We start from the raw sequence: 21,377 nt of genomic DNA, 5'->3' as shown, positions 1-21,377 counted from the left end.
TGTCACAATTTGGAGGTTCTGCGTACCACCACCAGGAAGTAACTCGGGCAACCTGAATTTTAGCTGAGCAGCGGACGGCTTCCCGGAACTAGCCAGGACGGGCGAGAAGTGCCAGTGAAGGCCGGAAGCGAGGAAGGCCCGTGGCGAAAACCTTCGCTTGGGCGCTCCCCGGGCTCCTCCCCACGACCGGAAGGCCTCAGCCTCTTCACATCAAGGACCTACAGGTTCTCAGTCCAGACCGGCCACCGCCGCGGGACCGCGTTCCCGTCTTCCTCTGTCCCGGCCGTGGGGTCTCCCCGCAGACTACGCAGGGGCCGAGGGGCGTGGCGCCGTGACGTACAGAGGGCCGACGCGATGACGCAGCGCGGCGCGGTGACGCACGCCCCTTTGTTGGCTCAGTAGCGGTAGCAGCGGCCGCGGAGGTGGCGCTGGGGACTGTTTTCCGTCCGAGGCCGGAGCGGAGCGGCGTCTGATTGAGGCGGGCAGCAAGCGGCCCCCGCGCTCCCTCCCGCCCTCCTCCGCGCCCTCCCGGCCGCCGCCGCCGCCGCCGCTCGCCTCTAACCGCCTCACCCGGGGAGCAGTCGCGGCCCACGGGGCCGGAACCAGGCGTGCGTCCGGACGGCAGCCGGAGCCGGAGCGAGAGCCGGGGCCTCGGCGTCCCCGCCCTCTCCGCGCCGCGGCCAGCGTCCGCCGGGCCCGCGCGCGTCGCGCCATGGACTCGGACGAGGGCTACAACTACGAGTTCGACGAGGACGAGGAGTGCAGCGAGGAGGACAGCGGCGCCGAGGAGGAGGAGGACGACGACGAGGACGAGCCGGACGATGATAACCTGGATCTGGGCGAGGTGGAGCTGGTGGAGCCCGGGCTGGGCGTCGGCGGGGAGCGGGACGGACTGCTGTGTGGGGAGACGGGCGGCGGCGGCGGCAGCGCTCTGGGTCCCGGAGGCGGTGGCGGCGGCGGTGGCGGCGGCGGCGGCCCGGGACACGAGCAGGAGGATGATTACCGCTACGAGGTGCTCACGGCCGAGCAGATCCTGCAGCACATGGTGGAATGTATCCGCGAGGTCAACGAGGTCATCCAGGTGAGGGGCCCAGCCACGCCGTTTGGCCCCGGGGCCGGTATGGGGAGCGGACCCAGGCGGCGGCTCGCGCTGCGCGGAAGAGCAGGCCTAGGCCTGGCTCGTCCCCAGGCCTGTCCGCCTCGCCTGCCGGTCGGGAGGTGCGCTTGGGCGGTGCTTCCCGGAGTCCTGGCATGGCGGAGGCCTGGGGCTGCCTGAGCGGCTATGGCCGGCAGGTCCTGCATGACCACGGCCTGGGTGTTCTTCCTCTGGCCGGAGGATGGGCTCGCGGGGTCGGGTTGGAGGAGGGGTGAGGGGGTGAGTGTGCAAGAGGTGTCAGGAAGAAGCAGGCCCTTTTCTCGAGGCTTATCCTAGCCCTGGAGTCTCTTGAGCAGTTTCAGACGGGATTAGGGCAGGCCCTTCAGAGCAGCTTTGGTGTATGATTGCCCCAAGTGGGCACTGGCTAATAAAGAAATGGATCTCCTTGGCAGTCTTAAGTGGCTACTTAGAGGTGGGGGAAGGGAACTAGTTCTCGGAAGAGGTGTTGATGGGCCTTATTTTCTGATGGTGAGGCTTGTTGCCTGCTTTTTTCTTAATTTCTCTCTCCTTTTTCTTCCTTCTTTCCTTCCTTCCTTCCTTCCTTCCTTTCTTTTCTTTGGTCCTTTCTGTTTGGTACCTAACTGCTACTACCACTAGTAGCATGTAATTTGATGGAAGCTGTTGATTGCCTATCCACCCTTGCAGCTTTAGCAACAAGATGCAGTGTTGTCTAATTGAACACAACTATTGTGAGTTAAAAAGAGGCTTTCAGCTTCTGAACTTCCTCTGAAGATTTCTGTTTTGTGCACAGATAGTTAGGCTTGCTTCAAGCCAGTAACTGCATCGCATTTAATACCATGTATGTCGTGTACTGTACATTTGAACTGTAGGAAATCAATTTCAATTAGGTTGTCACTACTAATGGGATATGATTGAAAAATAAAATGACACCCCACCATGTTGTGAAAGTCTGAAATTTCAGCTACTTAGGAGGCTGAGGCAGATGGATGGCAAGTTTAAGTTCTGCTTGGACTAGAGTGAGCTTAAGGCTGTCCTGGGCAGCTTGGTGAGACTCTGTCTAAAACGAGGTTACAGCTCAGTGGTAGAGCATAAGACTAGCATGTTCCAGGCTCTAGAGTCAATCCTTAGTATTGGGGGGGGGGAATGAAAATGAAATCTTGATTTAGCTTTACTTTTAGAAAACAGTAGTTACATAGGAAAGTACATAGGAACAAGAAATTACTCTTGTTTTCAAGCATGTTACTTTGTTTTTAATTTTAGAATGGGTTGGTTTAATAGCAATGAACAGATTATCAGTGTTGCTGCCTACTTGCTGACTTTCCATTAACATGTTTATGGTCTCATCCAGTAGGCACTGTTTTTGCAGATTAAACCATCTTGGCATTAAAGAATTTGTTTGGAAGAATGGAAAAAAATCTCATCTAGTGCTGTTAGTGGAAATCTCAAGTTTCATTATAATGTTGTCTCAGAAATAAATGGGAGGAATATAGAAGACAGATAAGTTTTACTGCTCTAATTTAGTTCTTACACAATTAATTGAGAGCTTTCTTTCTTTTTTTTTTCTGTTGTTTTACTGTTTTGTTTTTTTCATTTTTGTTTGGTTGGTTTTTGTTTTTAGAGACAGGGTTTCTCTGTAGTCTTGCTGTCCTGGAACTCTCTTTGTAGACCAGGCTGGCCTTGAACTCACCTGCCTCTGCCTCCTCAGTGCTGGGATTAAAGGCATGCGCCATTATACCTGGCTGTGGTGTTTTGTTTTGAGATGGAATTTCTCTGTGTTGCCCAGACTGGTCTGCTCCTGGGTTCAAGTGATGGTCTCTCCTCAGCTTCTCGGGTGCTAGGATTACAAATGTGCCATGCATGCCACTGCTAACCACAACAGGTGCAGTCTGTTTTAGTTAGCTACTTTTGTTGTTGTTGTTGTTTTTTTAAGACTTAAATTGTATGTGTATGGGTATGTGGATACCCAAGGAGGCCAGAAGAGGGCGCTGGATCCCCTGGAGCTGTAGTGACCCCTGGTTGTGAGCTGCCCTAAGTAGATAGATGAGAACAACTCTTTGCTCTGCAAGAACAGTGAGTGATTTTAACTGCTAAACCATCTTTCTAGCTACTCTTTTCATTTTGTTTTCCTTTTAAAGTCATAATATTAATAGGTGTTTAACTTTGTTGAACCCATACACTTTCATACTATATAACTACATTAATAACTATAAATAGCTTAATTATTCTTATTAGGTAATCTACTAAGTAGAATAAGCTGCATTTGATTATTACTACTTTTTGGATGAGAAGATGATTGTGCTTGTGTGTGTGTGTCTGTGTTTTGAGACTGGGTTTCTCTGTGTGGCCTTAGGTGTCCTGGACTCTGACTCACAGTAGTCTGCCTGCCTCTGCCACCCTGAGTGTTGGGATCATAGGCGTGCACTTTTTTTGTTTCTTTTGAGACAGTCTCTATGTGTTCTGGCTGTTCTGGATCTCTAGCTATGTAGATCAGGCTTAGCCTTGATCTCAGAGATCCAGTTGCCTCTGATTCTCAGCAACAGGCTTTTCTTTTGGGACTGTCAAATAGACTTTTGCAATCAGGTAATTCAGGTGTCCGCCCCCCCCCCCCAATTGTTCTTTTCTTCAGCTTTAATTCAGGGGTAACTGAAAATACAGCTTCATTCTGAATAATGTCATTTCATGTGTTATGATATACAGTAGTAGATGGCGAGTTAAATTGATGGATAGTATGGAATTGTAGAACACAGCTTGGGAGTTTTTACTTAGCTGTTCTGGCCATTCAGCTTTTAGAACTTTACTTAAAAAACAAAAAATAAGCCAGATGTGGGGGCGCACACCTTTAATCTCAGTGCTCAGGAGGCAGAGGCAGGTGGCTTGCTGTGAGTTTGAGGCCAGCCTGTTCTACAAAGTGAGTCTAGGACAGCCAAGGCTACACAGAGAAACCCTGTCTTGAAAAACCTTTAAAAAAAAAAAACCGACAACAAAAAATATTATGCCTGGTTTTCAGGCTAAAATGAGGAGTGTCAGATACTGTTCTGTGACTTTTCTCCATGTTATGTTTTAAAATGTCTGTAGGAATTTTTCTTTCCTCATTTGTTATGTCCCCCCCCCCCCTTTTTAAAAGGAAGTGTCAGAAGTGACTTGATATATAATATGCTTTGGAAAAAAGTACACAAAATAATGAAATATTAGGTAATGTTTCCTTAATATTGAGACATTTAGAGAATACTGAAAATAGCTCTAATTCCTGACACTTTTCCTCAGGCTTATTTTTTTTTTTTTTTTTTTAATCATACTTCAATTCAGATACTACTTGACAGAGTACCTCTCACATACAGTTTTCTAATTTCATTTTGTTTTGGCTTTGTTTTGGCTTTTGAGACAGGGTTTCTCCGTGTAGCCTTGGCTGTCCTGGACTTGCACCGTAGACCAGGCTGTCCTCGAATTCACAGGGATCCGCCTGCCTCTGCCTCTTGAGTGCTGAGATTAAAGGTGTGTTCCCCCCGCCCCGCCCCGCAATTTTCTTTTAATAAAAGCTTAGTATACTGATTCCAGTTAACCTGACAGTATATCTAACCATAATTTTCTAATTTTTAAAAAAGCTAAGTATAAAGGCAAATGTCTAGATTCTTAGCAAGAATTTACAACTGAAAGTCACTACTGTGGGTAGCACTGTGACATTTTGGACAGTTACCCACCCTCCCCCCTGCGCAGTTTCTCCCTCTCTCCCTCTCTGTCCCCCCACTTCCCCCTCACTCTGTCGTCCTTCCCTCCCTACCTCTCAGCCTTGGCTGTCCTAGACCCACTTTGTAGACCAGGCTGGCCCCGAACTCACAAACCTCTGCCTTTCATGTTCAGGGATTAAAGGTGTGTAGCCCATAAGAGCTTGTAATATAACCGTCTCTGTATCTAAGTCTTTCTAGTTGCCTTTGAGCATGAAACCTAAAACCCCTTGGTCTTTGTGTGTACAGCATACAGCATACTTAATGTAGTCTGACAGGAAACTAGTAGACAAACATTTTGAAATTTGTTCTTAACTGGAAAATGCTGTGGTACTAGGAAATTATACTACAGATGCTACAGATGGGAGTAATGTTAGACTGTACGCAGTGTGTTCAAACCCCAAGGGGACAAGCTTTTATTCGTTCATCTTTGAATCTTCTGAGACGGGATCCGATGGATCTCTTTATAGCTCTGGCTGTCCTGGAACTTGCTCTGTAGACCATGCTTCTGGTGAGATTAAAGGGTATCATGGCCAGCTAAGAGGACAAGTTATTAAAAGCACCTTTATTTAATCTTTGGTTCTTTTCTTTCTTTCTTTCTTTCTTTTGAGACTAGGACTCACTTTGTAGCCCTGGCTAAGCTGGACTTGAACTCACAGAGATCTGCCTGGCTTTGCCTCCTAAGCAGTGGGTTTAAAGGCCTGTATCACCATGTTTTAGCCTAAAGGCCCTTTTAGATATGTTTTATACTTGTGTGTAGTTCTTGGGTCTTTATATGAACTGACACAATTGTATTACCAGTTGATTTATTTTATTGTTGGTTTTTAAAGGATTGTCCACAAAGAATCAAGCTGTTTGATAAGGCATTGTTTATTTCTCTTTATAAATGTTTTGACATTTGTATCCATGGTGCAGAAGCAGTGGGTATAAAACATCAGGTACCGAGCAAGAGTTATTTAATGTATTGATATATAGTTCATCATGTTTGTCACCACCTCACATACTTCCACTTATTCTAAATGAGACAGTAAATACAACACCAGTTTCTTTTTTTTGTTTATTGAGCCCAGGCTGGCTTTGAACTAGTTTTCCTCCCCTTCAACTTCTCGAGTGCTGGGTTCACAAATGTATATACGCCACCACACCTGGCTGTCTTGCTAATTTTATTATGTCTTAAATGCACGTCTTCCTAGCTTGTGAGATAAAATGAGATGTACATATAAAATTACTTCTGTAGACTAAAGTGCAATGGTTGTCTGAAATGAAAATAGTTGTGCTTAACTTTTGACTGATGAGCTAAATGTTGATAGGACATTTTGTTTTGTTTTTTCGAGACAGGGTTTCTCTATGTAGCCCTGGCTGTCCTGGACTGACTTTGTAGACCAGGCTGGCTTTGAACTCACAAAGATCTGTCTGCCTCTGCGCGCGCGCCAACACCCCCCCCCCCCATGCTGGGATTAAAGGTGTGGGCCACCAGACCTGGCCTTGATAGGACATTTTTATTTGAAAGATGTATTAACAAACTATGGTCATTTACATATTTATCACACCTGATGTTTCTTTAACCAGAATATATTGGTCCTTTCAAGGAAAATAGCTAAAATGTTGCTGATGATAAAATTGGATTTTTATGTGACTTAAAAATTTGAGAAGTATCTGCCTCTGTGAAATAGATTCCTAGCATTGAAACGCTTTCTGAGCTGGGTGCTGTGGTACACAGTTGTAATCCCAGCACTGGGGAGGCAGAGGTAAGCAGATCTCTTGAGTTCAAGACCAGCCTGGTCTACAAAGTAAGTCCAAGACAGTCAAAGCTACACAGAGAAGACCTGTCTTGGGGGAAAAAAAAGGAAAGGAAAAACTTTCTGATGATATATACTATATAATAAAAATAAGCCAGGAGTGGTAGTGCATGCCTTCAATCCCAGCACTCAGGGAGGGAGAGACAGGTAGGTCTCTGAGTTTTAGGCCAGCCTGTTCTACAAAGGGAGTCCAGGACAGCCAGGACAGTTGCACAGAGAAACACTGTCTCAAAACCATACATACATACATACATACATGAATATTTGGAAGATATAATTGATAAGCTGGTATTTCCAGAGATGGTTAGGGATGTGATTTTAGAATTCTTTAAAATTTTAAGAATATAACATTCTGACTTAAATTTTTGGTATTCTGGCTTTATACTAAAATGGAATGACTAGGAGGAATGGGCTTTTATTATTTTACTTAATGTAGTTGCAGTACTCAGAAGAATTCTTGGTTTGAGATGGGAACCAATAAAACTTCTTTTGTAACTAGTTTTATTTTATCTCCTTTTCTTTTGGGGGGCAGTGGGGACTACATGCAAGGCACATATTCTGTCACTGAACTATATCAAACTCTTGAAACTATTTTAAGATCCTGATACTCTAACAATAATATGTTTGTTTGTTTTACCTGTGTGTATGTCTGTGTAACACAAGTCCAGGGATGCCAGAAGAATATTTTGCATCCCCTGGAAGTAAAATTGGAAGATAATGATATCTAAAATTAAGCACTAATTAATGTGCATTTAATAGCACATTAGACAAAAGAGGTCAATAGAAATCATTCAGACTGAAGTGTGGAGAAAAGAAGGAGAACATGAAAGCCAGTTAACTCACAAAGAGCTAATGTGTGTATGACTAGCGCCTTAGAAGATGATAAGTAAAGACTGAGGTAGGGTTTCCAAAACTAATAAAACATTATCCCTACAGTAAAACAAACAAACAAACAAACACTGATGTTATTTCATGGATAACCACAACACAAAGAAAATAATGATTAGGTTTATTAATGGACTTTCTTTGTTTTGAGAGGAGGAAGAAAAAAAAATTTTTTTTTTTTTTGAGATAGGGTCTCTGTGTAGTGTTGCCTGCCCTGAAACTCTGCTAATGTCTTTTTCCTCCAGTCTTTCTTCCAGAAAGGACTGTCCTCAAACTCAAAGATCTGCCTGCCTCTGCCTCGTGGCTGCTGAGGTTAAAGATGTGTGTCAGTGTGTCCCACTAAGGAAAACAAAAAACTTGCCGCCTTCCTCACAGCGGAACCCAGAAGACAACAGTCATATTTTTAAAATCTTCTGTGTGAATGTGTGCCTGGCCTTGCACTTGCTAAGCAAACACTCTACCCTGAGGGACATCCCTAGCCATGTTTGTTTGTTAAGAAAGGAGTCATGAGCCGGGCGTGGTGGCGCACGCCTTTAATCCCAGCACTCGGGAGGCAGAGGCAGGCGGATCGCTGTGAGTTCGAGGCCAGCCTGGTCTACAAAGCGAGTCCAGGACAGCCAAGACTACACAGAGAAACCCTGTCTCAAAAAACCAAAAAAAAAAAAAAAAAAAAAAAAAAAAAGAAAAGAAAGGAGTCATGTTCGGCATGTAGCTCAGACAAGCCTTAACTTGCTATCTAACCCAAGCTTGCCTTGAATTTGTCCCTATGCCTCAACTCCCCAACAAGTTTGGAAGTATAGGCCTGTAATCATACCAGGCTAAGAACATAACTTTAAGATGCAAAGAACTTTTAAAATCAAAACAAGGCCGGGCATGATGGCACACGCCTTCAATCCCAGCACTTGGGAGGCAGAGGCAGGCAGATTGCTGTGAGTTCAAGGCCAGCCTGGTCTACAAAGTAGTCAAGGCTATACAGAGAAACCCTGTCTCAAACAAAACAAAAACCCAAAAAAACAAAAGAACATAAACTTGGTCTACAAAGTGAGTCTAGGACAGTCAAGACTACACAGAGAAACCCTGTCTCAAAAAAAAAAAAAAAAAAACCACAAAAATTTCTAGGCACTAAGGACTGAACTTAAAGCCTTATGCGTGTTAGGCTAAGTGCACTGCCACGTAAAGCAGAAACAAAGCCATTTTGTATTGAGTCAGGATCTCATGTAGCCCCCACTGGACTTTTGAAATTGATATGTAGCTGTGGATGATGACCTTGCTTAGCCTCCTGCTTTCATTCTCCACGTGCTTAGGTTATAGGCGTTTGCCCCCACACGTTGTCTTGTTTCAGTAGTGGACAAGCACCTTAACCAGGAACGAGTGTTCAGCCTCGGTTCTGAAGAGGCCCTTCCCTTAAGAGTCCTACTTTGTGTTTTGTTCTCTGTGTGGTCCTGGCTATACTGGAACTCCCTCTGTAGACCAGGCTGGCCTCTAGCTTAGAGGGATCCTCCTCCTTTGCCTTCCAAGTGCTGTGAGTAAAGGTGTGCACACCACTGCCTGGCCCCATCATGCCTGGGCTCATTTTCCTCTGCAGTCTTGTTTTCTAAAAGGGCTAGTTAGCATTTGGGAGGCAGAGGCAAGTGGATCTCTGAGTTTGAGGCCAGCCTGGTCTACAGAACAAAACAAACTGTCTTATAGCAGTAAATTAAAAACACCCGTGTGAATCTTTTCTGTTTTGTTTTGAAAAATTTTGCCTCATTAGAATTAACCCTTTTCCTTCCTGTGCCCATGCGACTATCTTGGAACAGAATTAGTCAACAGATTCTGAGTTGTGACTTTGTTGTTATGACCTACAAATTTAAACAGAATAGACTCAGAGGTCTATCCATTTCTATTTTACATTTTTCAATGTGATATAATGGTGTACACCTGTAATTGCAACCAACAAGGATTTGAAGGTATGAGGAATACCAGTTCAAAGATAATCTGGGTTGTGTAAGTGAGCCAACCTGAGCTACATAGTAGAACGCTGACTCTAAAAACAAAGTTGAAGGTTAAGATTATAGATTAGGAAGCCAGATGAGGTTGGTGCAGGCTCATTGGAAGGCAGAGGCATGCAGGTCTCTGAGTTCGAAGCCAGCTTGCTTTACAAAGCATAGCCAGGGCTCTATTACACAAGAGAACCCTGTCTCCAAAAATAAATAAATAAATAAACTATATATACATCACAAATTTATATATTATAGATAATATATTAATATTAGGAGGTTAATGTTTGCCTGCCTACATGGTAAGACCCCGTCTCAAAAAGAAACAAACAAATTTACTATTATAACTTATTGCTTTCTTTTCATTTGAATATAAGCATTTAAAAAGCATAAAGTTTAGAATAAAGTAATGTCTCAAGTTTCAAATGTAGACCATGGTCCACAAAGCCCAGCATTCTCTTTCCAACAGAAGTACCAAAAGATAACAGAAGAATGGCATTCTGAAATTGTTGAGTGTTCTAAGCAACAAATATTTGCTTTCTCTTTCTTTACCTACCCTTCCTTCTTATGTGAGTTGGGTACCATTACTGTGGATTCAACCCAGAACCTTGTGTTAGCCAAACACTCTACTACTTAGCTGTTTCACAGTTGGAGAATGCTACTTTATACAGTGTATGGCGTGGTGCAGGTACCTGTGAAGTGTCTTCCTTCATCACTCCACTTGTTATTTATTTTAAATATGTATTTTATGTATATGAGTGTTTTGTCTGCATGTATGTATGTGCACCATGTGCGTGCTTGGTGCCATAGAGATTAGAAGACATCTAATAAGGTAGAACTGGAGTTAGGCATGGTTGTAAACCACAGTGTGAGTGCTGGAAATCAAACCTGGTTCCTCAGAAATAGGAACAAATGCTCTTAACTAACTGCAGAGCCATCTCTTTGGCCCCCTTCACTTTCTTTTTATGAGACAGGGTCTCTCAATGAACGTGAAGCTCAGTAATTGGCTGTCAGGTGCTCTTCCTGCTTTCCCCAGTCCTCTTGTTTCTGTCGTTAGGTCCTGGGATTAAAAGCAGGCTACCATACTCTGCATTTTATTGACTGTGCTTTGGATCCACACTCAAGTTCTCAAATTTACATAGCAAGCACTTTACCAACGGAGCCATCTGCTGAGGCCCAAGAACATAGACCTTTAGAGAATTTTGTAGATGAGGTTATTACTGATAATATTTAACTTCAAACATAAGAAAGTATATTTATCTTTTAATCTTCTGCTCATCGTTTCAGCTCTTTTTTAAAAAAGGTTTTATTTTATATGACTGAGTGGTTTGCCTGCATATTTGTCTCTGGTACCACTTGTTTGCTTGGTGCCGGAAGAAACCAGAAGAGTCGTGCCATATTCTCTGAAACTGAGGGTACACATAGTTGTAAGCCTCTGTGTAGGTGCTGGGAATGTCCTCTGGGTCCTCTGGGAGAGAAGCCAGTGTTCTTTCCACTGAGCCATCTCTCTAGCCCCTACTGAATTCCATTTCACTGGCCCTAAAAAGTTGTGTGGTGGTGGTGGTGGTTGTCATTGTTATCTTTTCTTTTTTCCCTATTTAATCTTTGTTTTCATCTTCATTATTTCAACTCATATTGCCTTGGTATAGTTATAGCTCTGTTCTTAGACTATATGACAATACCTGAAGCTTGATTAATGTTACATTTCATCCATCTAAAGCCGAAGTGGTGAATATAGGACTTTAAATTTCACAAAATATTTTAACTATATCTATAAAGCTGGGTGTGGTGGTGCACTCCTTGTAATTCCAGCACTCAAATTCAAAGGCTAGCCTGGTCTACAGACTGAGTTCCAGGGCCTCCAGCCTACACAGAGAAACCTTGTCTTGAAAAACAAAACAAAACAAAACACAGTGCTGGAGATACAGTTCAGTGGTTAAGAGCACTGGCTGCTCTCCCAGAGGACCCAGGATCAGTTCCCAGAACCTACATGGCAGCTTGCAACTGTTTGTAACTCCAGTTGGCACCATCACACACACAGACATGCATGCGGGCAAAACACCAATGGACGTAACATGAAAATAAAAATCTTTATTTAAAAAAAAAAAAAAAACCAGGAAAACAAAGAAAGTTAGCATTTAAGCTAGAGTTGACAAGGTAAGGATGACGCTAAGCTTATCTAATGTTAGGTTCATACTGGAGTCAATACAGGTTTTTTGTTTTTGTTTTTTTAAATATTTTCAGCCTCTGAGGCTTACTGCTTTATTTATCAATACAGGTTTTGATTACCATGTAGTCAGATGAACAAGATTTACCTAGCACTACCTCCCTGTTTCATGATCCCTGAGCTTATTTCTAAACCACCTCTGTGATTAAACCTCCACACCTTTTAGAACTGTGTATCCTTTCATGTTTGAGGGCCCTGACTTAAGTTCTTCCATACTCTATTATGTCTCCCTGTAGTGTTAAAGTCGAAATTTGTAGCCTTTCCTCATAATAAACTTTTCTGTAATTTTAAAAGACTTATTTAAACATGTTGGAGAATGTAATGCTTTAAGCTATATCCAGGTTACAGTGGGGGTGGAATCCAGAATAAAACTTCTCTGACAAATTGTTGATTAGAGAGCCATCGTAGTGCTTTTAATCCCCGCGCTCGGGAGGCAGAGGCAGGCAGATCGCTGTGAGTTCCGAGGCCAGCCTGGTCTACAAAGGGAGTCCAGGACAGCCAAGGCTACACAGAGACTCTGTCTCAAAAAGCCAAAAACAACAAAATAAAAACAAAAACAAAACAAATTGTTGATTAGGAAGATTGCTCTGCATTGGTAGTTTGGATCCATGCTTGTACATGTCTTTCAGGGATTAGTTAATAAGGTAGAAGGAACACTATAGCAGTTCACAGACGCCATGCTCAGTTAAATAAATGACAGGCAAATATGGAGGGCAGATTTGTTTGTTTATATCTTGTTGCAATTACTGGTGGGTTTTGCAGTAACCAGTGAATAAGTCACTCCTCTTGTGTAACTGTTTTATTAATAGTTCTGAGTTCTATGTATTTCTCTGACTCTGCGTTTATAAAAATAAAAGCAGTTGCTAGGTAGTACTAACTTGGTAATTTTGAATGTAAAAATGTTTTTATCTGATAATCTTGGGGGTTACAGCTAGATTAAGTGAAAAACATTGAAATTGTAAGTCAGGTTAATTTTTCTCCTTCTGTGCAGCCAAAACATTCAAGAAGTTTAATGTTGATAGTACGACTGACTATATTCATAAATTAGGCTGGAGCATGGTTGTTCATGCCTGTAATCCTAGTAGAATTACTTTAAGTTTGAGGCCAACCTGGGCTACATACTGAATTAGTGACAAGCCTGGATACAGTGTGGCCTGCTTTTGAAAGAATTAGGGCAGTGCTGTTGAGATAGATAGATGTACTTTCTCTGTCTCTGTACACAACTTGAAACATCTCAGCTCTGGTGGAGCTAGTGCAGGAGCACCTGTTGGTCACTGTTCATGGGAATGAAAGAAAACAGGAAACCAACAGTGTGGTGAGAAGCTTGTTAGAGTAATGTAGGCAAGAAAAAAGGGCTAGAATGGATGAAAAAAGGATACCATTCATAATAGTAGGATAAAAATTGGTGAAAATTAGAAATTAATTAGGAGAAAACATGTGTAACTTGGTTAAGTGTTTGACATTTTTGAGTTCTAAATTTAGTTTCAGCTTTGCCCTTGATCATCTGTGTAGTTTTGTATCCATTCATTTTGATGAGTTGTTTCCTTCGAAGTTTAAGCAGCATTTTAATAGTCTTGACTGAATTGTTACTGTGTTCATTCACTGAAACATACCTGTTTACTGCCCATTCTAAGTTCCTTGCTTTGTTTTCCTAGATAGCTAAAGTTAAGGCTACTGTGCCTTTCATACTGCGTTATAATCATTTGTAAAATGTCCAGAGTAGGTAAATCAGTAGAAAAAGAATTAGGTCATTAATTACTAGAAGTTGGATGGGGAGACTAGGAAAAGACAGCTAGTAGTAATTACAGGGTTTACCTTTAGAGCGATAAAACGCTCTAGAATTAATGGTTGACATCATAGTGAATATAATCAAAACCACCAAAGCATCTTAATTTTTGTGGTATGAGTCATAAAAATTACCACATAAAATTCTTCAGCTGTCTAATAAGTAGTTTTGCTTTTGTGTGGTGGGTATTGAACTTACGGCTAGGCAAGCCGTCCCTAACCTCCAAGTTACAGCCTCAGTCTCTCCATATCTTTTAGCCAAAGATATTTGGATTTGGATATCATTGTCTTGTTCAAGATAGAGAGATAGTCTAAGCCAAGTACGAAGGACTACATTCAGGTAATTGTGAATGTCAGGCTCCACTGTAGAAGTGGTTATATGAACTTTTTATGGTCAGAATAAAAGTCCCAAGCCAATGTATTTGCATACGTTAGTGGGGAACTCAATCTGGGAAATCTCTGCCGTAGAGTTCAGGTACTGTCTTAGCTTTTGGCTTGATGGAAGGAAGCCAATGGTCTGCTAGTTACTCATTTGTAATACTAAAGATTTGTAATTCTAAAGATTTTACCTGATACCCAAATGGATATTAGGTCAGATAATAGAGATGGGGGTAGTAAGTGGCTCTAAAATCATCCAGGATAATTTTGGCTCTTGGTCTGTAATGTTGATTCTCCATAGTCAGGGATATAATCTTCCACAAAGGTTAGACTTTTTCCAGGACTTTAGTTAGCATCATGCTTCTTTACCTGCTCCTGGTTTTATGGATTACAGTGATAGAACCCCTGGAAATAAAAGGGAGAACAGAACTTTCCCTCTCTTGATTACGTAGCATGATTGCTTTATTTTAGGTTTGTGAGGAAAAAAAGTGATTAAATGACTACTTTTTTTTTTTTTTTTTTTTTTTTTTTTTTTTTTTTTTTTTGGTTTTTCGAGACAGGGTTTCTCTGTGTAGCCTTGGCCATCCTGGACTCACTTTGTAGACCAGGCTGGCCTCGAACTCACAGCGATCCGCCTGCCTCTGCCTCCCGAGTGCTGGGATTAAAGGCGTGCGCCACCACGCCCGGCTTAAATGACTACTTTTGCCTGTACACAAACTTATGATGAAGACAGGTGTAATAATGGGCTGACTTAAGTTAACATTTTGAAGTATCAAGTAGAAGCCTCTTGAAATATGACTATGACTTTGAAGTTATAGGTTAGATTGCACTTAGCTTTTAAAAATTCTATTTCAGAGTTTTGTATATAAATGCTTTACTATTGTAACATGACAGGCCTTGGTGCCCCTATCACATGCTATTTTGAGCCTTCAAAGTAGTCTTGTGTAAGTGTGCTAACAGTTACAGTAAAACAAAATGTAGAATGGTAAAATGCTGAATTACGAGTTGTTTGTTTAGGTTTGTTTTGGGTTTTTTGTTCGTTTGTTTTGTTTTTGTTTTTCTGAGACTGGGTTTCTCTGTAGCCCTGGCTGTCCTAGAACTCACTCTGTAGACCAGGCTGGCCTCAAACTCACAGAGATCCACCTGCCTCTGCCTCCCAACTGCTTCCGGGCTCTGGGATAATTTATTTTGTGGCTTCTTTAAAAGTATATTCTAATTATGGAGACATTAGCGTTACATTAGTACAAGCACTCTGCACACGGCAATAGTTTTTAGTTTAGCTTTGGTATAGAAAGTTTACATATGGCAGAATTTGTGTGTGAGAGCCACCTCTATTGCCATTAAAAACACTGCTGCACTTACGGGAAATAATTTGTAATTAAGAATACTTTATTTGGCGCTGGGGTGTAGCTGAGTTGGTAGAGTGCATGCACAAGGTCTTGGGTTCAGTCCTTAGCACTCATAAAACCAAGCATGATGACTCACACCTATAGTCCTAATATCTGGGAGATGGGGAGAGGAGAGGATCAGCATTGGAGGCCAGGCTAGTTTGGGTTATATGAGGCTGAGTTTCAAAATAATAAACTAGGATAAAAACAAAACCAAAAAAGAGCAATTTATTGAGTATGGGAGGGTTACAGGCATCAAGTTCAAGAGTGGTAGAGGCAGATACTTTTTTTTTTCTTTCCTAGTTTTCCCCTCCCCTTGGTATACCTTGATTTTAATTTATCAAGTCTGTGTCTCTGGCCTTTGCCGCTGTGGCCCATTGATCTGTCCATCTGTCTGTTACAGTGCATATTGGGTACTTCCAGAAGTTTGAATTCAGTGATGCAAAGGACAGGCGGGCTGCAGCAGCAAAGGTAGGACAGAATCATTCAAAAGACAAGTATTAAAGGATCATTAAGTGCTTGTGTGTGCACGCACACACATAACACACACACACACACACACACACACGGAGCAGCAGCAGCAAGTACTTCATTATTTAAAGGACCAACATTTATTTTGTACATCTTTATGGGAAAGCCTGTTCTACGCAAGCAAATCTGTAACTGCTTGTAAAGAGCATGGGTTTATTTATGCTGTGGTTTTGGGCTATGTCCATAGCATGGATGTGTATTGTAAAACTACTACTGAGCTATGCCTTATTTTACTACATTTAAGCAGAGGGCTGCCACTTGGCATTTAGACTAATAAGTAAATAGGTGTTCCCAATGATTGAAGGTGATTTAATGGTGGATGTTATGTTATCTTGATTTATAGATTGGATTGATTGTGGGTGGGGTGGGGATTATATTGAAATAGGCTCCCATGTTGGAAACTGAGGAGAAGCAGGAAAGATGGATTGATTTGCTTGTGTATATGACAAAAGCAATCTACATCTTGTAGGTTGTTCCTTGGTTAATGTCTTTGAGAAACTTAAATGGGTTCTGTGTAAATATTTGTAACACTGATGCTATATGACAGTTGCAGCAGCAGCTCCTGACTGTCTCTGCTCCTGCTTTTAAAATATAAGCAGAATGAGAGAAAAACAGCCTTTTCATCAAGCCTTCTAAAGCCTAAGTTACCAAACTTACAAAGTTTTTTAGCTGTGGTGGAAGATGCAGTTCCAGTGTTATTATAGCACTTGCCTTGAGTACAGCACTGGATATGGTCCCCGGCACCCCAGAACACTTCCCTAGACAAAACCCTTAAACTATACAGTACAGAAAGGTTGCTTATATTGTTGTAGAGTTGCCTACAAAATAAGGTACTGTAGGGTAGTTGAATGATGATGCTATTTGTGGTACTTTTTTTGCTTTGTTTTGTTTCTGAAAGAAAAGGGATTTGCTATTTTTTTTCTGCATCAATTAATATTGTTGCTTGTGACTTCCCAGATAAAAAGGTAGATAAAAATGTGTGTTTGATCCTCAGTCAAGATTGTTTGCAAAATTACTCTAAACTGAAGAATTTAAATGGCGGTGGTAGTTAATACGTAACATACTGCATTGAGGAGATACAGTGTGGAGTTATATTTTGAAGTGAAACTTGATGGCATGCCACAGAAAGAGTGTTCTGAATTAAGCATTGCAAAGTAAGATTGGATTTAAGGTAGTACTCTTTTGGATCTTGGTTAACTTTCTTGCTTTGATATTTTATACTTCATCCCCTTCCAGTTGTATTTTAGGTACTTAATTTCTTAAAGTAAAAAGTTCTGTTTTTAACCTCTTCATGTTGTGGAACATTTTTTTTTTTTTTTTTTTTTTAAAGTTGTGAATCTTGAATTTCTTGAAAATTGTCAGACCTGCCAAAGCAGAATAAGTAAAAATAGTTGTGAATTTCAAAAGCCTGGGATGTGATCCTGGTTCTACCACTTTTTTTTTTTTTTTTTTTTTTTTTTTTTTTAAAGATTTATTTATTATGTATACAGCATCTCCCTGCAGGCCAGAAGAGATGGTTGTGAGCCACCATGTGGTTGCTGGGAATTGAACTCATGACCTTTGGAAGAGCAGTCAGTGTTCTTAACCTCTGAGCCATCTCTCCAACCGGTTCTACCACTTTTTAATGTAACTTCTGTTTTTTACTTTTCTCCTCTTCAAAAATGCATATTCTGCATGGAATCTACAAAAAGGGAAAAATATGACAACAGAAAGATGACTTTTAGGGATGAATAAGGGCAATGTGTGAGAGAGTGGTAAGAGGTAATGGGGGTGGTGGTGCTCCAAGTACATCATAGACGTGTATGAAAATGTTACAAAGACCTTCGTTACTTTATATATCTAATTTACATGAGTAAGAATGAATGTTGTGGGCTGGTGATAGAGCTCAGTGGGTAAAGACACCAGCCACCAAGATTGACAAAAGTAAATGGTTTTTAAAATGTTGTGATAACTTGACACAATTTGATAAATTTATGTTTTTATGAAAATTGATTCAAGGTAAGAGTGACGTCAATTTTTTAAAAAGAGTTTTCTTTTTTTTTTTTTTTTTTTTTTTTTTTTTTGGTTTTTCGAGACCGAGTTTCTCTGTGTAGCCTTGGCCATCCTGGACTCACTTTGTAGACAGGCTGGCCTCGAACTCACAGCGATCCGCTGCCTCTGCCTCCCGAGTGCTGGGATTAAAGGCTTGCGCCACCACGCCCGGCAAAAAGAGTTTTCTTAATTTCAGTTAGCTTTAGATTCCGATTCGGTTTTAATTATTTTTTTTCAGTGCTGGTGGCCTGATCTCATGCATTAATAGTTAGGTGCTTCCCCATTGAGCTTTATCTCCAGTCCTGTCAATGCAACTGAATGATTTAGGAAGAAAATATGATGTGTCATATTTGTGCTTATTTTTTCTGTTCAAATACCATTTTATTTTTTCAAGTTTCTTATTTTTCACTCAACTGTATACTGTATATTTATTATAGATTACAGTATTTTCTTACATTTCACTTTAAGAGTTTTCTTTTGTTTTTGTTTGTTTGTTTGTTTGTTTGTTTGTTTTTGGAGACAGTTTCTCTGTGTAGCACCAGCCTGGCCTGGAACTCAGAGATTGACCTGCCTCTGCCTCTGGTGTGCTAGGATTGAAGGTGTGCACCACCATGCCAGGCAAGATGATTGTTTTTTAAAAGTTGTGGGGGTTTTTGGTTTTCTTTTTGGTTTTGGTTTTGGTTTTTCCAGACAGGGTTTCTCTGAGTGTGCCTTGGCTGGCCTGGACTCCCTTTGTTAGACCAGGCTGGCAAGTTGTGGATTTTTTTTTTTTTAAACACCATTGTTTGTTAGTTTTTCTGTGTACTTGCTGATGAATCTTAGACATTTTAAGATTTTTGTTAGTCTGATAGAAATTTTGTTTTTAATTTACATTTATTCAAATTTTTATTTCATCACACATACACACACAACGATTTTTCTGTTTAACTAACAAAGACCTTGATTTGATTTCCTAATCCTTCCTCCCAAATGCTTGGAAATATGCAATCTCCACTACTTCCTTGCTTTACCTGTCTTATTTTATGTACTTTTTTTTTTTTTTTTTTTTTTTGGTGAGACAGCTTCTCTGTATATCCCTGGCTATATCCTGTAGATCAGGCTAGTGTTGAACTCAAATGGGATTAAAGGCTTGCTCCACCACCAGCTGGCCTTTGTTGTTATTTTTTATTTATGTATTTTAATGTGTATGGGTGTTTTACCTACATGTATGTCTGTCTCCCTCATACCTGTGGAACCCAGAAGTGGGCGTTGGATACTGGAATTGGAGTTATAGGTGGTTGTGGCCTGACATTTGGCTGCTAAGAATGGAATCCAAGTTCTCTTAACTTCTGAACTATATATATCTCCAGCCCTACTTAACTAAATTCTTGATGCATGAGGTCACAGTTCTTTTTTTCAGTCAGGAGGGGAATACAGATGCTTCTGGCTACAAATAAGAACACAAAAGAGTTGTAATTTCTTTTCCAGACAGGGTTTCTCTGTGTAGTCTTGGCTGTCTGGGACTTGGTTTGTAGTCCAGGCTGGCTTCGAAGGAGTTGTAATTCTAAGAGTGCATTTAACTTCTCTTCTCTTCCTCCTCCTCCTCCTCCTCTTTTTTTTTTTTTTAGACAGGGTCTCTCTGTAGCCTTGGCTGCCCTGGACTAACTTTGTAGACCAGACTGACCTCGAACTCACTGCAATCCGCCTGCCTCTGCCTCCTGAGTGCTGGGATTAAAAGCATGCGCCACTATGCCCGACTGCCTTCTCTTTTTAAATTCTCACTTCCCACTTTTTCTACATCTTTGTTTTTGTTTGTTTTTCAAGGCATGGTTTCTCTGTGTAGCCTTGGCTGTCCTAGACTCACTTTGTAGAACAGGCTGGCCTCGAACTCATAGTGATCTGCCTGCCTCTGCCTTCCAAGTTCTGGGGTTAAAGGTGTGTGCCACCACACCCGGCTGATTTCTACCATCTTTGAAAATCCTACTAAAAGCTACTTTTTAAATCAAAGTCTTTGTCTTATGATAAATTTAATTAAAAAGCTTATGTTCAGTTTGCTTTTGAGACATCACCTCATGTATCCTAAGCTGACCTCAAAATTGTAGCCGAGAGTGGTCTTGCTACCTCTATTGTGTGTAGCATTTACAGGTTAGGAGTACAGGCGTGCACTGCTGTATCTGGTTTTATGTAGTGCTGGGGATTGAACCCAGGGCTTTGTGCATGTTAAGCAAGTATTATACTAGCTAAGGTGTGTGCATGTACGCGAGTGCACACACACCTCCTTAGCCCTAGTTTGAGTTTAAGCGATACTATTGAATGCACTCATGTTTTTAAAAAACGTTAATTAATGTTACTACATCAAATGATATTTCAGTTAGTATATTGTCATTACTACTTTGTAAAAGTTAGTTTATGTGAGTAGGTGTGTGTTTGTATTCATATCTGTGTACCATGTTTATTCCTGGTGTTTGTGAAGGCTAGAAGAGGTCATCAGATCCGCTGGAATTGGAGACAGTTGTGAGCTGCCCTGTGGGTGCTGGAAATTGAACTTGAGTCCTCTGGAAGAATGGAAGAGCAGTGGGCAGTGCTTTTAATCACTGAGCCATCTCTAGCTTCTTATTAATACACGTGTGTGCACGCGCGTGTGCGAGATTATCTAGATGGTAAACTATTGGTTGAGTATTTATGTATGTATGTTTTGTGTGTGTGTGTGTGTGTGTGTGTGTGTGTTATGTACACATGCTCATGGTTTCTCAAAGGCTAAAGGTGGTTGTCAGGTGTCCTGCTTTTATTACTCTCTGAATGTAAGGCTTCAAGTTTGGCTAGACTGGTGGTTCATCAAGCCCTAGAGATTTGCCTACAATCTGTCTCATGGCGTTGGGGTTACAGGTGCATGATCATGCCTGTTTTCCTGTGGGTGCTTGGGATCAAACTCAAGCCTCAAGCACATGGCTTTTTTCCTTAGAGGTTGAAACTCTTTGATCTTCCAAACTTGGCATGAGAAGCAGCTTCCTTCATAAATGCATGGGCATGGGCTGGTGATCTTCCAAACTTGAAATGACAGAAAGAAGCAATTTTCTTCATAAAATGCATGTTCATCAACCATGGAGCACTTGCCAGATGTGCTTGCAAGTGTTGTGGCATCAGATCACATTTAGTTTGTGTGCGCACTTCAGCAAGGTGCTGAACTGCTGTTAGATAAGCCAACTTTGTCAGCATTAAGTTTTGATTTAAATAGTCTCTAAAAATAGTGAGTGAAAGTAACCTGTAGAAAAGATCATTACAAGTGGGAGGGGATGTTCCTCTTCCTGTTTATCTCTGCCTTTCGAGACAGGGTCTCTCAGTGTAGCCTGACCCTCCTGTCCTGCCCCCTGAGATCTGAGGTTATAGGCGTGCCATCATGATAGAGCACTGAAGCGGAACTGCTGGGGACTAAGCCCATGTGCTCATAGTTTGACGGTTCAAAGGGTCATTATCACTGATTTTGGGCTTATAAAGCTGTAGAAGTTTAGGGACATTATTTATTATCCTTAAAAGTTAGATAGACTGCTTTTATTAT

General features: G+C 41.5%; 1 protein-coding gene across 2 annotated transcripts in view; it reads left to right on the top strand.

Moving 5' to 3' along the window:
- Positions 1-622: 622 nt before the first annotated feature.
- Arih1 (ariadne RBR E3 ubiquitin protein ligase 1) overlaps positions 623-21,377 on the top strand; it is an 82,937-nt gene continuing 62,182 nt past the window's right edge. The window contains exons 1-2 of one of the 2 annotated variants that reach the window (XM_051156582.1): positions 925-1,081; positions 15,684-15,751. In XM_051156582.1, the coding sequence (XP_051012539.1) occupies positions 1,051-1,081; positions 15,684-15,751 (99 nt within the window). In that variant the 5' untranslated portion in view covers positions 925-1,050. Of the gene's footprint in view, positions 1,082-15,683; positions 15,752-21,377 lie in introns of both variants that reach the window. The other variant, XM_051156581.1, reaches the window with a different exon arrangement.

This window comes from Acomys russatus, chromosome 14 (assembly GCF_903995435.1).
Source record: "Acomys russatus chromosome 14, mAcoRus1.1, whole genome shotgun sequence".
Taxonomy (NCBI): domain Eukaryota; kingdom Metazoa; phylum Chordata; class Mammalia; order Rodentia; family Muridae; genus Acomys; species Acomys russatus.
Note: the sequence above shows the minus strand (reverse complement) of the source record. Positions and strands in the feature narration are given on the sequence as shown.